An 18,377-nucleotide genomic window follows, 5' to 3' on the forward strand; every position below is an offset into this window, starting at 1 on the left:
GCAGTACCAATTCAGGTAACTCTGGGGGAGAGATACATTTAACATTCAAATGTTCCTCCATTTAAAAGAGGGAAATTCCCTGCAAATGTATGCTCTGAGGTTGAAAACTATCATATCTCCTACACATGCTGTTATTCTGTTTGGCAGAAGTATTTTTATTCTGCTTTGCTAATAGATACAAAATTGTAGCCTTTGATAGCAGTCTGGACTTGTTTGCATCTACAACCACATTATTAAAGGGTACTGCTGGCCATCACAGAAGAAAGGAAAATGCAAAGTATGCTTTCATAAAAAATAATAAATAATTAAAGTTTCCAAATAATGTTTAGCTGTAAACAAATCAGTTGGATAAATGACATTTTAATTTCTAGATGTTTCCCTTAAAAGTTCAAAATTTCTGGAAAGGTAATTGATAACCCTTCAAAATAACCATGTAATATGGGCAATGTGGCTTTTATGTGGGTAGACATTATTAACTAAGGCCATATATATTCTATCTAAGGCAGAATTGAAACTGGTAACTGTGGAAAGAGTAATATTACTCTAATTTTCACACTGGGACTGAGTACAAAATCTAATCCTCCACTAGTTGACTTAATGAAAGCAATCCCATCCCTTTAGACAGCATTTCATTTTTCTGAAATCTGAAAGATAATACAAAACCAAATCATTTGCTTTTTCATAAGCCTCTATGAATCAGGATAAGGAATAAGAATGATGTATTCCTGGCTACAGTAATCCAGGGAAGACCAATTACTTATGTACTTGGTGTACAAGGAAAAGTCTTGCAAGGACATCTTGCGAACCAATGATTAAAATATTCAACCAGAGAATATGCATTGTTGCTCATTAAGATGGACAATCTGGAATGCTGGTAATCATATTTTATAATTTCTTCAGATGTTGTATTATATCCTAGCATTTGTTTACAAAAGCCCATATAGTTCACATTTACTGTTTCTTCTGAGCATTTACTATTGTGCCTTGTGATTATACTTGACTGATTTAATTTAAAATAAAAAGGAAAAAGCAATTTCCATTTATCACTTAAATTAGCTTACCACAACTTAACCCAACATCTACTTCCTCTTTGTTTTTCAGTTACTAACTGAAACTACTATGAAAACATAAGCTGTTTCATTTACTTCCATCTGCCCCCAAAAGAAAAACTTTGGAAATAAGTTGATGTACTTTAAACTAGGCTTCTCAATTGCTAGAGCTGCAGTTTAGGACAGTAAAAATACACACTATGAGACAAAAATGCCAATTCTCCACAAAAGTCCCGCTTTATAGAACCACCAAAAGCTGCTTCTCAAATACAAGAAGGTGGTGCTAACAGAGAAAGAAAGATCATTACGTTTCACTCACATGGCAGTCCACAAAATAGCATGTAGTATATTCATATTTTTAATTAATATGATTATTATACTTGAATTTGGTAATGGGAAATCTAATTTTAATTTTTCATACAGCCATAAAATTCATCACACAATCTTAAACAACTTACTAACCATAGCTTGGTATATTGCAGAGAGCAAAAACAGGTCTCTACTTCCTGCTTTTCTTAGATCTCCTTAAAAGAAGAACAAATAAACCAAATAACTTTTAATATAGAAAACATCTGCATTCTAGGACAATTATCTTTAAAATGTCTTATACAGATCAATGTTGTTGTTGTTTTAATATTTATACATTTAAATAGGACTTAGTTTTAATTCTGTACATTAAGAAGAACTATTTTTACTTTGCTTTTGTTCTAATGACTTTAGTAATTTTATTCACAATGCAGTTTTCTCAGCAATGAACCTCAATTAATTCAGTGAAGCATATTCTCAAGAATTGCATCTTCAGATTTTTGTAAAAAGAAAAAAAAACTTGTTCCTTTGAGTTATTATAGACACCTGGTGACTGTTGAGGCAAGTTCTTGCAATTTTATTTCAGAAAGTTTCAGAAGTGGTTTGTCCCTGCCTGCTTTCTGGGGCTGAGTAGGGATGACTGACCCAAGGTCACTCAACTGGCCACATGAATGGGGGGGCACTATTTAAAGCTAAATAACCACTACACCGAACTGGCTCTCCTTCAGATATTTAACACAATTAAGATAATCTTTTTTTTTTCAATTCACATATGTGATTTTGCTTGAAATGCTACTTTTATCCAATTTAAATATTTTCAATGTATGTATACCAAACTCAGTTAAAAAATTGGTATAATAATTGTTACAGGTAAAGCTGTTGATCAGATGTATTTCCTATTAACACAATACATTAATCAATATTTATAAAACTTTACATGTTACAGAACTTGATTTCTTCTTTAGTATGTACTCTATTGCCTTAAATTCATTGCTGCTTTTATATTATAGGTAATTTGGAGAGAATTGTCCAGAAGCTTCATTTTATGGATTACATTAAATCTGCAGGCCATACACTGTTAATGCTAATTGTGATAGGTGTTTTATTTCTGATCAACTCCTACATGTTAGCATTAATAGGGTGTGGTGCTCTTTTCCAGAAGTAATATGGAAAACACTGCTGCTCGTGGCAAGAAAGCAAAGAGAATTTTAAAAAAATAAAGGAAATAGTTTCATTTACCAATTTGCTAGCATGCATTCATTTTCTTCCAATAAAAGTAAACCACTTTATCAATACAACTGATAAGCATAGGTGAGACACTACAACTTTTCCTGTGATGTCAAAACCCATCCATGTTGATACCAGCAAGCTACAGCAAATAAAATGATGCATAATGTGTTAGTAAATAAATGTTCTGAAGCCAAAAGAAAAATCAGGTTAAAATATTCCACGTTACAGAGTATACTTGGGTAAGTACCACTATTGAATGTAAACATAGGGGCATTGTAGCTCATACAGAAAGTTTCTGAAATTCAAAGTTAAAATTTCTATCTACTAGTAAGAGCTTTGGCCACATTTCCCATCATTTCTATCCACGGTTACACTGGCTATAGATGATATAATTTGCAGTTAAAATATATGAAAACTACCATATTAATAATTCACAATCTCTAGCTCTTAAATAAATCTGAAAAATAAACATGCTATGCTCTTAGTTGTAAAGAGCATTAAACACATTTTATTTTCTTACAGCAGGATAGTTGAAGTTTCCTTTTAAAAAGAGACACATTTCAAAATTTCCATACTCCCACCTATTCTTTTGCATAGAACCACTTTTTCTCCTTTCACTGTTTCAATGTTTCCAGAAACTTCATGTTACCTAACTCACTTCCCACGGTCTGAGTTTCAGAAGCATCAAAGTTCTGCTATTTCAAGAAGACAATAAAGGAAACTTCAGTACTGCATAGTGGATCAGAGATCACAGAGATTCAATAAAAATGCTTCAATTGCAGCTATCATAAGAGTAGATTAATTCCCTCATACACTAGCATGACTTTGCCTATATAAAGAAGAATCTTATTATCTGCAATCCACACAACATATTACAGAAGTGTAGGGGTATGTGGTTAGAAACTCTGACTGGTATCAATTCTTGAAAACAATGGATATTTGATTTGGCTTCAAGATATTTCCAAGAATTAAGGATTAATACTAATAATTCATGGTAATACAGACTGCATTATGATAGCCCCATGCACACTAAAAAGCCAAATATTAACATACAAAAAAAGGGTAAAAGCCAGGCCCATAAACAATTAAAGTGGAATAATCTAAAATGCATTTCAGGCTGATGAATTACAAGATTGCAAACTACAAATTCTTTTTTGATAGCCTCATTGCATCCTCAGTTAATTGGCTTTTCTCTTTTATATTTACCAGCATTTAATTAATTGTCACTAGTAGATGGAAATTTCAACTTTGAACTTCAGAAAATTCTTGTACAAGCTACAATGCCCTCATGTTTACATTCAATAGTGGTACAAACCCAAATTAAAATATCATGTTGGTACAAAGTATGTCCATTGTAGCTATACTGAAACAGTACCAGCATTTACCAATACACAAATGTCAATTTGAGCACTGCAATCTAAATACAAAGATTAGATCTGATCATGCAACTTGGTAGCGTTGCTCTAATACCCAACTTTTCCCACTTTATTCCTTCCAAATATTAGGACTGCAACCCCTGGAATTCACAGTCAGACTCTTGCAAGTTGAAATGTTTAGAAATGGACAGTTCAGCACATCTGAGAACATTAGAGACTAAGGACGTCTGGTCACTGGTGCTGTCTAAAGCTTTGGTTTTTAATTAGAGAAAGGTTCACTAAAATAATCACATCGAAACACATTCATGAATCAATGCAGGGAACCACTTTAAAGCAGCAAATCAAACTAGATGACTGTGAAGCACTTTGTTAGCCTTGTAAAAACACTCTAGATTTTAAAAGGTCATTTTGCCCCTTCTGAACTTGTTACTGAAGACACACAATGTTGACATTTTCTTTGCACAAACAGTAACATCAGAGATAGAGGTGGCACAGAGTGATGAACTCTTCTGATACAGGCTTCAGTAGCTAGTCTGAATTCTACCAAATGTTTAACCTCTTATTACCAGAGCTCTTTTGAACTGGTAAGCACTTCATTCCCTCAGCTCTTAGCTTCTTTAATGTGGTCAGTTTCAAAACTAAACTCTGTTCTCCCTCATGCTGACGTATTAAACTTTGATACTAATTCTGCCTACACAACTGGTTCAACTCAATTCTCAGCATTCTGAATATGGTCTCAAGGCTGGCCAGTCAGATTATGTATTAATGGCTGAAAGCTAATGTTTACATTCAGTGTTATTTGGGCAAATTTAATTCTTTGTAAGAACTAAAAGGGGACCATGGTAATAAGAGACATCCAAACATTTACTGATTTTTTTAAAATAAAGATTATAAGCATATTAAATAAGTTTTTCTGTGCCAGTCTCTTTCTTCTCAACTGCCTACTTCTATAAAGTTGTATTTCACCGACTTTTAGCCTATGTCTGTTGCCTCCACTAACAGTTGCCAAAAAGACACAATTGAGTCCCACTAAGGAGGAAAGGATTCTTCCCAAAAAGCAGCAAGGTCATCCTGATATATCTATTTTTCTAGCACTCCTGCAAATAGGTAGAATCAGCAAAGCATTTTTAGTGTCCTGGACAAAACATGGCACTCCAGAAAACAAGCATTTATCTTAAAATATTTTCTGAACATGTTTATTTTTAAACTGGAGTAGGGCAACTTGCTGCATTGGTTCAGTAAGCACAAGTCAAGTTCTCTTTGCCTTCAAAGAGGTTCAAGAATATTATTTCAAAAATATTTTGTAACATCCAGCTGAAGCATGACAAGGTTAAAAAGTCTACTGAACCTGCTATTTTCATCTCATTCATCTGTGGGTATTTCAATGCTTTGCTCTTATAGCTCATGGATAATGTTTTTTTTCTAATCTCAATCCCAATTATTTAAGTAGTTCAAATCAATTTGGCTCCAAATTGCAAATACAAATTCAATCACACCCTTTTTGAATCTTCCACTCAAACTGAATTGGAGTGATGTGTACAGGCTTATTGCTCATATTCATTAATTGTGAACTGTAGAGGTATTGAAGATGTGAGGAAAATCCTCATCTGCCAGGATCAGTATCTGAACTCATCTTTCATTTTGCAACAGGCTTTGAATGCCTGCAGATATGCAACCTTTTCTATGTACATCTATTCTATTATATCTACACTCTATTTTTATTTACATCTAAGATCTAATCTGATAGAGCAGTGGTGGCGAACCTATGGCACGGGTGCCAGAGGCAGCACGCAGAGCCCTCTCTGCGGGCACACGTGCCGTCTCCCCAGTCCTAGGCCTTCAGCTGGGTTTTATAAAACCTTTTCGCTTTAGGCCTCTGCCATGTGCAAAAAAAAAAAAAAAGGTTGAATCAATCAGTCAATTTCAACCTCGCAGGGAAAAAAAAGATCTTGCAAAGTTGGAATTGATTGATTGAACTTTTTAGCCCCACCCAGTCTGCCGTTACCACTGCAGCCACGTCCACCCAATGGGCCACGCCCACCCCATGGGCCACGCCCACCCAATGGGCCACACCCACCCGGTACCCGACGATGCATAAGTGTGTTTTGGGTTGCAGTTTGGGCACTCGGTCTCTAAAAGGTTCGCCATCACTGTGATAGAGCAAGGGTGACGTTCTGTGAGTCTCTGAAAACGTTCTCTTGAAGAATTTTTCAAGGTATTGATCTGAATAATGAATCTGTTCTTTAAAACAATCTCAATTTAATTCTTAGTATTTCCACACATACAGATTAGAAAGGGTCAGGCTGGTTCAATGTTTGTAATTTCATTTCTATCATTTGTTTCTTTTGGTCTTCTTTCAGTGATCTGTAAAACATAATAAATTCTTGAGATAAAATATGAACTTTCATATACCTTTTGCTCAATCCCCAAATCCATTCCAATTCCTCCCCCTTATTCACTGTTCACCCTGCATGTTGGCAGCCACACTCTGATTTTCTTAATGAGAACTGCATGGATAAACTGCAAAATCTGGGCAGAAATGGTAACATTAAACTGGTGGTTTAAGCCTCGTGGGAAAAATATAATTCATTTCTCATTAATTTTTGCTTCAGAAAAAAATACTAATGAAAAAAACACACATGGAATGTGATTTGGTTTAATATTCAAACCAGCTGGAAAGAAAGAGGATCCAGAAATGCTTTAGCATTATGCTTACTAGTAGATGTGTTAATATACAGGATATTACTGAGTATTTAGAAAATACATATACATATATAATTTTATACATACATGAACATTTTATACATATATAAAAATATGAATGTAGTACTAAAATTTGAAATCTTAGTTTTTTGGCAATAGTTTAAATTATCTGATAACATTAGATTGACAATGCCATGAATCTTCAACCCAATTCCTACTACTACTTTTATATAATCAAATCAAAAAATTAATTTTGCAATTCAGTACTCTCCATATTCCATCCATGGGCAAAATAAAGCTTCAAGACTCTTAGCAATCTTCAAATCATTTATGTGCAGCTCTCACTGCTGCTTGTGATCACAACTGTCAAATTTGCCATCCAAAGATGAAAATGGGTACATTTGACATTAAATATTATGTTGTTTTTATCTGTGAGGGTGTCGGGGTTTGGGTGACCGTCTACCCATTCTTATTCAGAGACGAAAAATATTTGTCGTTTTACAGTTGTTATTAAAAGTAAACGTTACAGTTTTTTTCTTCACCCATACGTTATATTTTTCACCTAGTTGTATTGTATGTTTATTATTATCTTTAGTGCTATGCTATTGCCATTCCTTCCAGGCCCAGGAACGTAAAAAGTAGTTTTATCCCTTACATACTATGAACATCTTATGAAATGTTCTTCACACATTGGTACATACTATAGCTAGTCCTCGATTTATGACCATTAGTTTAACAACTGAAGTTACAATGGGACTGAAAAAAGTGCCTTAGAACTGGCCCTCACATTTACACCAGCGTCCCCATGGTCAAGTGATCACCATTTGTAACTTTCCCAGGGGGCTTCCAACAAACATAGACAATGAGAGAAGTCAGATTTGCTTAATGACTGTGCCAAAAAATGTCATAAAATTGGATGCCAGTTAATGACTACATTACTTAGCAATGGACGTTCCAGTCACAATTGTGATCACAATTATGCTAGGGAAAAATATCAGAGTATCAGAGCAAAACAATGATTATAATTTCTGATGCATTTTTATCTCAAATATTTATATTTTATATTACATTTCTATTACAGGATTGTGTTTCTTCATAGCTTTCAGAAAAATAAGTCATGCAAATGTAGTGATTATTCTTTGAGGTTTAAACTTACTAGTTTCTGTGATCTTTTCCGCAATCTGTGCCATATAGTATGATAAAGCTGTAATGAAACAGAATCAGTCAACATATAAATCATTATTATTATTATTATTTTGCAATGAAAATGTGCTTGTGTGTTGTGTATTATTGACAAAATGTCATGAGAGGATCAAATAACTACATTTCACAATCTTTTAGCTTTTCTATATAAAACCTCTCAAAATTTAAAGAGGAAAAGTCAAGTTGTATTTCTTAAGAATAAATATTATATTCCCGTGGTGGCGAACCTATGGCACATGTGCCACAGATGGCACGCAGAGCCCTCTCTGTGGGCATGTGTGCTGTTGCCCCAGTCCGAAGCCTTCAGCTGGGTTTATAAAACCTTTTCGCATTAGGCCTCCACCGCCGTGTGCAAAAAAAAAAAAGGTTCAATCAATCAATCAATTTCAACTTCTTGCGGGGAAAAAATCTCGCAAAGTTGCAATTGATTGATTGAACTTTTTAGTCCTACCCAGTCTGCCATTACCACTGCAGCCATGCCCACCCAATGGGCCACGCCCACCCAATGGGCCACGCCCACCCAATGGGCCATGCCCACCCGGCACCCGACGATACAGAAGTGGGTTTTGGGTTGCAGTTTGGGCACGCGGTCTCTAAAAGGTTCACCATCACTGTTATATTCCATTATTTTGGGCACCAGTAGGATGTGTGCATGTGTCATTACAATTTAATGTTTCTCTGTAAGACATTTCTTTTCTCAAATATATCAAGCAGATGAAGTCTTTTGGGCAAAAGTGATGTCACATTTCGTAAACAGAACTACAGTACTGTAATTTGAAAAGTTTGACTGAATCTTTTCCACTAAGGTTGAAAACTCTAAGATGCTGGCTTTGTACTATTTATTTATTTATTTCTAGTAAAAGGAGGAACAAGAGATGGTTTCCAATTCCCCATCATTTTTTCTTTAATTCTCCTTATAGATTCTAAGCTATGGAGTACGGACTAGTTAATAATTACCTTTCTTTATAATTCTTACATTAATTGTTGCTGGTGGTTGTGCGGCATAAAACCATATGTAGCCCTTTCTGTTTTTTTACTGGACCTTAAACTCTTCAGTATTGCACTACCAAATTGCAAGCATGTTGTTTTTCATTCTTTTAAAAAAACTGCCCAAAACATTGTTAATTTTATTTTTTAAAAAGACCTCAAAAATTCCCCAGGGGTTTTAAAAAGGGCAAAAGATTTTCTCCTGCCTCATGAGAGACGTTAGTGAATTTAGGATGAGGAATTTGAAAGATATTTACTGCTCACCACCCTGAGTCCATATTCTCTTTCTTATCCTAAACAAAAATACTGGTAAATAAATAGATTACTAACCTTTAAATGATATGGTACAGAGATGCCTTGGAATCTTCTTCTTAATTCAGGCTGGCTGCTTTGAAGGTTATGAGCTGCTGTTACTGCATACTGATCACACAAGCTAGTTCTTGAAATATGAGGTCCTTCACTAATGTCTACAAAATCACCAAATCTATGTTGAAAACAAAACACAGAAAGCTTAAGCACCCCAAAATGTGTTAATAATAACTTGAAAAAATGCATCTGTTAACTATCGGGTGGGATGATAAGGTTCCATTCACTGCATGTGTTGAAATGAAACTGGATAGATAACTGGAAGATGGACTAAATTTCTTAAGTGTTCCCTTATTTGGATTTTTGCATAAGCATGGCTTGGAATCATAGCCTAAATTAGTCTGCTCTTCTGACAAGACTCAAAGCTTCTTGCATGACTATCTTTAAGGATCTATAATGAAGTTCTCTCTGGCTGAAAACATAATGCAACATTAAACCTGTAATTTTTTATTTTTCTACATATTACGCCATTTAGAAGTGCTAAAATAAAATCTTTTAATGCCAGTTAATAACATTTCTAAAATATATTATAGCTTATGAGTGGTGAAAGACTTGTCTACTGAGATAGCAGGCCAAACACTGCATTGAATTGCACCTGCCAATATATAAACAAAATAAAAATATATTAAATGTAACATCAGCATTTAAGATTTCCTTCACACCATGTAATTTTCAACTGGAGGCTTCCAGTACAAAGGATTGAGGCCTTATTTATCCCTTGGAACTTGTAAAATATTTGCCCTAGTCACAAAAGATAATTCCACAAGTTCTGAAAGTGGATTGGGTCACTGAATATAATGCATTTTAGTACATTTTCATTATACTTTTAATGAAAGTTAAATTNAGAGAGAGAGAGAGAGAGAGAGAGAGAGAGAGAGAGAGAGAGAGAGAGAGAGAGAGAGAGAGAGAGAGAGAGAGAGAGAGAGAGAGAGAGAGAGAGAGAAGAAAGAGAAAGGGTAAAGAATTCTAGCTATAAAAATAAGGCTGGTTTATGTTTTGCTCACCTATGCACTGTTACCACTCCTTTGGAATTTTGAGCTCTTTCTTCAACCATATCCTGTTTGTACCTAAAATACGAAGAAACACATCTATAACTAAATTCAGCTAGAAGAGTATATACATGCTATTTCATTTTTTTTAATCATACGTCATTTTTCCTTTCTACATGCCAATTCTAGTAATAATGGACTAAGGAATATTTTTCTTTTTTCAAAAACTGAGAAAACTTCTTCTCTTTATTCCCAACATGAAGCCTTTATTACGGCGGCTAGTATTGCTTCTAGTGGAGTTGTTCCTAAATCTTCAAAACCCTATTCTCATATGATAAACGTTGATGCATTTAAACATATTCCATTTTATCCATACTTTACTCTTCAAAGTAGAATGATGTGCATTATCTATTATACAATAAAGAATATACAACCTATGTTAAGTATAGCTGCAATATATGGCTATTTATTTGAACAGGAGTTATACATTGTTCAGCCATATTCCCTTTCATTATCAGTGGCATACTAATAGACATGAAAACCAAAAGCAAATGAATAAGGAGCTGTTTATTTTTTTTAATCTCAACTTATAGATCTTCATAATGAAACACTGATTTCAAATTATATACATATGAGCACAGACAGATAGATACACATCTTTTCTGAATGACATTTTAACTCTGACATATAGATTGCTAATACTAACTTGTTATACTCAAATATTTCAAGTGCCACTTTTGCATCGACATCCAGCACTTCAAACGGCAAATCTTTCTGAATTAATCTGAAAGCATCTTTTGAAAGGGAATGGAGATTTTCCTTCAAAAATGAGAAAAAAATATTGAGCTTATATAGACTGACATGATAAATAAGAAGGTTCAAATAATTTAAGTATCTAAAATTCTTGGTGTGTAATATTTAATCATTATTCTGGAGATTTTTCAAGCTGTAGCTATTTAAGGTAGCTCTGTCTCTGCAGGAATATACTAAGCATAAAAAACTGGAACATGTTTCATATTTACTATTTCATCTAAGCTTAAAAAAACTCAATATCCTCCATCTGCCCAGCAGTCTGGAAAATTATTTGGCTTAATCGAATTAAATATATCCACATACGGATATCCTTTTATTTCATCCCCAATACAGAAGGAAGTTTATGAGTTAACAATTTTAGCATTTACAGCAAATATTATAACGAATATTTGAGGAATAAAAGGGCAAGCTTGTGAGGCTATCCAATCCAATTGCTATGTTAAAACACCATACTTTTCAAAAGGCTTTCTATTATATTAAGGCAAGACTGAGCTTAAAACTAACCTGTCTCCTTGCATTTTTCTACATGTTATTGATTTGTCGCAGTCAGCCAGCTGGATTAGATATTTTATCCGCCTATTTAGTCCTTCTCAAGGACCTGGGATAGGCAGATGTGGATGTTTGATGGTATTATTATTGCTGTTGTTATTTATTAAATTTATATGCTGCCCATCTTGTCTGTTCCAGAGGGTGGAGCAACAGCAGAAAAAGAGTTTTATAATAAAAAATATGACCAGACTAAATCCAGAGCTGAAGAAGTTCCAGATTTGATTTTATACCCTTAATATTATATGAATTAAGGTCTGAATCCAGAACAGAATCTAATATTGGCTCTATCATTATAGGAGGATTGATCAATCAATTTCTGGTCTGCTAATTCTGCGTACATTCATTCATAGATTTGTTCTGTTTTCAGATCAATTTGTACAAAATATTTAAATATTTTCTCACAATGTACACATTTTAAACATATTTTATCCAAAAAATAAACATTTGAAACCCAAATAAGTATTAGAGGCTTGATCCAGCAGTCTAGGAAGTGCAGTTTAACATCTACATTTATAAAAAAATCTGAGGTTTTATTATATAAGAGCAAATGAAACATAGGGCACAAACACAAAAAGTTCTGTGTGAATACAAATATCCATTGCAATTTTTACATTTAGCAATTATTCTTTTCATATAATGGATGTATTGAGTTGTCCATTAAACCAGCTTGAACTTACCTCAGTTGGTGTCCATGCATCAAGTTTGCTATCCAAGATTACATCATAGCAAAATGCTCCAGATGTCACTATATAGCAAGACAACATTTTGAAATATTGCTATGAATAGATTTTTCAAAGTAAGATATTTAAGAAATCCAATGAGAACCAGCATATAGTTACAGCATCAGAAATTTGGCTGTACAAATAATTCTAAATTCATATTTAGGCATGTTTTAATTAAGACCAAACAAAATGTCAAACACAGGATACAAGTTTTTGGGTTATCTGGAATTCTTCATTAAACAAGATATTATCAAAACAAATAAACCCAGGATGGTAAAGAAATTAAGAAATCTAAATATTAGTCTAGATAGTTAATTATTGGGTTCTAGATATCCCACTTTTGAACAACCTGCCTAATGAAAATAATGAATTGTGTCCAAATATCAATATAGGCTTTTAGGTCTTCCTCCACCATTGACACTTGCTGACAGAAAACTGAAGAAAAGTCTTTGTGAATGACTGAATGTCTTTGGAACTTTTTCACAAAAAAGTTCACCTAACACTGTCTTAACTTCTCTTTTTAGTCAAGGTGCAAACCATTTTTCAGGGAGGTATTATAATGCAACTCTCTATATACACCATACATAAGTAAATTTCTTCTAGTTCAATGGGGTAAAACCTTTCAGATAAATTGAACAGAACTGCAGACTTAATTTGAATATTAAAATTATATATCAAATTATATCTGCAATTCTGTTCTATTTAAACAAGAATTTTACATGTTCTGCTATAGTATGCAATTGAGAATTGAACACTGGTTAATAAATCATTTTAAGAAGTATGCTTTCCCCAGCATTTGGTTGTTAGCATGGCAGTTTTGAATATGGCCAATTCCAAATAAGGACCAACTGAAAATAACATGTATACTACCTTCACAGAAAAAAGTAAATACAGTAAGTATTTACCATCATAAGAACTTTAATATTAGATGAGCAAAAGACAGTTGCCAGTGATCTAATAAAACTGGTAGTTTAGTAAATTGTCTATTATAATTTTCTTCAGCTTTGTAACCTTCCAATAGGTTCAGACTATAATTCAAAGTATTTTGCATGTACTTTGTCTCCAAATGCTATAATACCTACATTTTTGAAATGAGTAAATTACAGAGATTTTTTCTATGTTTATCGTAGTATTCTTCCAGAGAGTTATGTTACCTGGTACTTCTGGAGCTTTAACAAGAGTAATTGAATATTCATCTTTAAATGCTTGTTCTAAAATACAGCCCAGAATCATGGCACAAGAACGCCAATAAGCCTGCAATAGATTAATTCAAATTATCTCAAGACAGTTCAATGTAAACTTCAAAAGCAAATTTTAAAAGACTCAAGGCATCATTTATGAAGTTTCATGTTTGATAGCAAATGTTATTTAAAAATGCAGCCAGACATAAAAGATATTTGCCTTGTATTCTGTTTCTGAGGAATGTCATTTATTTTATGAGTCAAAAATACTCCACTTGTATTATTGTATTTAAATCTGCAATTAATAGAAAGCCAGAAAGTTGAAATTCTATACTAAGAGAAACAGAATATCATTATATTCAAATCATTTTTGAATCAACTTCTCTATAAATTGTTCTTGGGTTATGACCATGATGGTGCTGAATGAATGGTATACGTACTCAGTTATTGAATTTCCAGCTGCCACAGCAATGCCACAAGAATCACAATTGTGATTCAAGCATTGGCAACTGCCTCATTCTTATGACAGTTACAATATTCCAGTTTTTCTCCTGAGGAGCCCTGCTACAGGGTTAAAGATCTGGAAAATCTCACATTCTGTAGCACATGCCCACTTGCAGCAATCACTATATCTGCCCTCCGCATACCTGACTGGGCCATAGGACCCCTGCAACTGTGCCAGGCTGCAAGACTTAACTTCTGCCTGGCTGCACTCCCACCACAGCACCCTAAACCCTTCCCCACCTGCCCACTGGCCTGCCTGCAAGCTACCAAAAGAAAAATTAGTAACAACTAGGACTTGCAACTTCCTGCCTGCTTCCTCTTTGACTTTGCTTGCAGGAAGTCACAAGTTACAGTCACAGGATGTCCTTGCTTAATAACCCATGATCCTCACATTAACGACTACAACCACGATTGCCATCACTAAATGATGTGGTCACATGATGTTGCGCTTTACAACCGCATCGCTCAGTGACAGAAATTCCAGTCCCAATTATCAAAGTTAAGCAAGGGCTACCTGTATTGACATTCAAACGAATTTAAACCATGCATTCTTTTATCTCTCAGTTTTAATAAAAACAACATAAAGCAAGAAACCCAGGATTGTTATACTTTGTTCACTTCTTCTGCATCTTCATCTTTGAAAGTAAGAAACTGAATTTCACAAGAATGAGTCAAAGGTCTGTACATATCCCAGTGCTGCCCATCTACAAGGGCAAGCACAGATCTCTTAATATACCATTCACTTAAATCTGGAAAAGATAAACAAAATAAAATAAAAATTAAACTTCAAAAAGTATTACACTGTACTAAAATCATATTTTATTAGTGAAATAACAGTCTAAAATAACCGCCTGTATATTACCTAAGGTAAAAATTAATTGTTTTTAAGAGAGGCAGCAAGATTTCACCCATAGTTTTCTTGAACTATCTGCTATTTTTACTTGTTTTCTTTTTTTAATCCTACTATGAGACACTATCAGAATCTTTTTTGGTTAACAGGAAGAAGCCAAAATTTCCCCCCTGTTTTTGATCAAGTTATAAGTTATTGCGAAAGAGCATAATGACTTGGAATATTTTTCTCCTTTAATAATGCTTCATAGGGAGTTAATAAGGATAAGTAAAACTGATTCAACAAAACTGAGGGTTCCATGTTGCTAGAGACTAGGTATCATAGAAGAGAACAGATCTGTAGAAACCAAGAAATACATTAGGGAAGCAAAATGACTGGTGATCCCAAATGAACACTTACTAGAGTGAGGAAATTTAACTCCCAAACATTGTGTATTTGTAGAAGCACAACTAACTAAACCAAAGTCCTTCTTACATGAAGCATATTTCAATTTGTTACTCNTTTTATTAACACGGAGGAGATGGATTGTTTAAGTTTAGAGTTTGGAGTTAGAGATATTAATATTTGTTTACTTGTATTTGAATATTAGCCTAGGTTTGGTTTGGGAAGTCCGGGGGGTGGGGGGATGGGATATAACATTGTGTAATATCTGTGATGTATTTCTTTTTTTTTATGATAAAAACAATAAAATTTTATATTGGAAAAAAAAAATAATAATAATAGAAGAGTGCTATGCTATTGCCATTCCTTCCAGGCCCAGGAACGTAAAAAGTAGTTTTATCCCTTACATACTATGAACATCTTATGAAATGTTCTTCACACATTGGTACATACTATAGCTAGTCCTCGATTTATGACCATTAGTTTAACAACTGAAGTTACAATGGGACTGAAAAAAGTGCCTTAGAACTGGCCCTCACATTTACACCAGCATCCCCATGGTCAAGTGATCACCATTTGTAACTTTCCCAGGGGGCTTCCAACAAACATAGACAATGAGAGAAGTCAGATTCGCTTAATGACTGTGCCAAAAAATGTCATAAAATTGGATGCCAGTTAATGACTACATTACTTAGCAATGGACGTTCCAGTCACAATTGTGATCACAATTATGCTAGGAAAAAATATCAGAGTATCAGAGCAAAACAATGATTATAATTTCTGATGCATTTTTATCTGAAATATTGATATTTTATATTACATTTCTATTACAGGATTGTGTTTCTTCATAGCTTTCAGAAAAATAAGTCATGCAAATGTAGTGATTATTCTTTGAGGTTTAAACTTACTAGTTTCTGTGATCTTTTCTGCAATCTGTGCCATATAGTATGATAAAGCTGTAATGAAACAGAATCAGTCAACATATAAATCATTATTATTATTATTTTGCAATGAAAATGTGCTTGTGTGTTGTGTATTATGGACAAAATGTCATGAGAGGATCAAATAACTACATTTCACAATCTTTTAGCTTTTCTATATAAAACCTCTCAAAATTTAAAGAGGAAAAGTCAAGTTGTATTTCTTAAGAATAAATATTATATTCCCGTGGTGGCGAACCTATGGCACATGTGCCACAGATGGCACGCAGAGCCCTCTCTGTGGGCACGTGTGCTGTTGCCCCAGTCCGAAGCCTTCAGCTGGGTTTATAAAACCTTTTCGCATTAGGCCTCCGCCGCCGTGTGCAAAAAAAAAAAAGGTTCAATCAATCAATCAATTTCAACTTCTTGCGGGGAAAAAATCTCGCAAAGTTGCAATTGATTGATTGAACTTTTTAGTCCTACCCAGTCTGCCATTACCACTGCAGCCATGCCCACCCAATGGGCCACGCCCACCCAATGGGCCACGCCCACCCAATGGGCCATGCCCACCCGGCACCCGACGATACAGAAGTGGGTTTTCGGTTGCAGTTTGGGCACGCGGTCTCTAAAAGGTTCACCATCACTGTTATATTCCATTATTTTGGGCACCAGTAGGATGTGTGCGTGTGTCATTACAATTTAATGTTTCTCTGTAAGACATTTCTTTTCTCAAATATATCAAGCAGATGAAGTCTTTTGGGCAAAAGTGATGTCACATTTCGTAAACAGAACTACAGTACTGTAATTTGAAAAGTTTGACTGAATCTTTTCCACTAAGGTTGAAAACTCTAAGATGCTGGCTTTGTACTATTTATTTATTTATTTCTAGTAAAAGGATGAACAAGAGATGGTTTCCAATTCCCCATCATTTTTTCTTTAATTCTCCTTATAGATTCTAAGCTATGGAGTACGGACTAGTTAATAATTACCTTTCTTTATAATTCTTACATTAATTGTTGCTGGTGGTTGTGCGGCATAAAACCATATGTAGCCCTTTCTTTTTTTTACTGGACCTTAAACTCTTCAGTATTGCACTACCAAATTGCAAGCATGTTGTTTTTCATTCTTTTAAAAAAACTGCCCAAAACATTGTTAATTTTATTTTTTAAAAAGACCTCAAAAATTCCCCAGGGGTTTTAAAAAGGGCAAAAGATTTTCTCCTGCCTCATGAGAGACGTTAGTGAATTTAGGATGAGGAATTTGAAAGATATTTACTGCTCACCACCCTGAGTCCATATTCTCTTTCTTATCCTAAACAAAAATACTGGTAAATAAATAGATTACTAACCTTTAAATGATATGGTACAGAGATACCTTGGAATCTTCTTCTTAATTCAGGCTGGCTGCTTTGAAGATTATGAGCTGCTGTTACTGCATACTGATCACACAAGCTAGTTCTTGAAATATGAGGTCCTTCACTAATGTCTACAAAATCACCAAATCTATGTTGAAAACAAAACACAGAAAGCTTAAGCTTTAAAATCTGTTAATAATAACTTGAAAAAATGCATCTGTTAACTATCGGGTGGGATGATAAGGTTCCATTCACTGCATGTGTTGAAATGAAACTGGATAGATAACTGGAAGATGGACTAAATTTCTTAAGTGTTCCCTTATTTGGATTTTTGCATAAGCATGGCTTGGAATCATAGCCTAAATTTCTGCTCTTCTGACAAGACTCAAAGCTTCTTGCATGACTATCTTTAAGGATCTATAATGAAGTTCTCTCTGGCTGAAAACATAATGCAACATTAAACCTGTAATTTTTTATTTTTCTACATATTTCGCCATTTAGAAGTGCTAAAATAAAATCTTTTAATGCCAGTTAATAACATTTCTAAAATATATTATAGCTTATGAGTGGTGAAAGACTTGTCTACTGAGATAGCAGGCCAAACACTGCATTGAATTGCACATGCCAATATAGTAAAATATAAACAGAATAAAAATATATTAAATGTAACATCAGCATTTAGATGCATACGTGAATTAAGATTTCCTTCACACCATGTAATTTTCAACTGGAGGCTTCCAGTACAAAGGATTGAGGCCTTATTTATCCCTTGGAACTTGTAAAATATTTGCCCTAGTCACAAAAGATAATTCCACAAGTTCTGAAAGTGGATTGGGTCACTGAATATAATGCATTTTAGTACATTTTCATTATACTTTTAATGAAAGTTAAATT

The 18,377-nt window shown here is 34.2% G+C and overlaps 1 protein-coding gene across 1 annotated transcript; it reads right to left on the minus strand.

The window, feature by feature from the left end:
• Positions 1-6,200: 6,200 nt before the first annotated feature.
• LOC107290661 (39S ribosomal protein L39, mitochondrial) lies at positions 6,201-14,727 on the minus strand (the record flags this gene model as incomplete). Its single annotated transcript, XM_015819564.2, is given in 8 exon segments — positions 6,201-6,325; positions 7,821-7,868; positions 9,185-9,338; positions 10,225-10,287; positions 10,916-11,028; positions 12,249-12,316; positions 13,448-13,547; positions 14,588-14,727. Coding segments are annotated over 8 exon segments (752 nt in total), but the record flags the coding sequence as incomplete, so codon positions are not given.
• Between the last annotated feature and the right edge of the window lie 3,650 nt (positions 14,728-18,377).

The sequence above is a fragment of the Protobothrops mucrosquamatus genome, unplaced genomic scaffold (assembly GCF_001527695.2).
Source record: "Protobothrops mucrosquamatus isolate PMUCROS unplaced genomic scaffold, P.Mucros_1.0 scaffold950, whole genome shotgun sequence".
NCBI lineage: Eukaryota > Metazoa > Chordata > Lepidosauria > Squamata > Viperidae > Protobothrops > Protobothrops mucrosquamatus.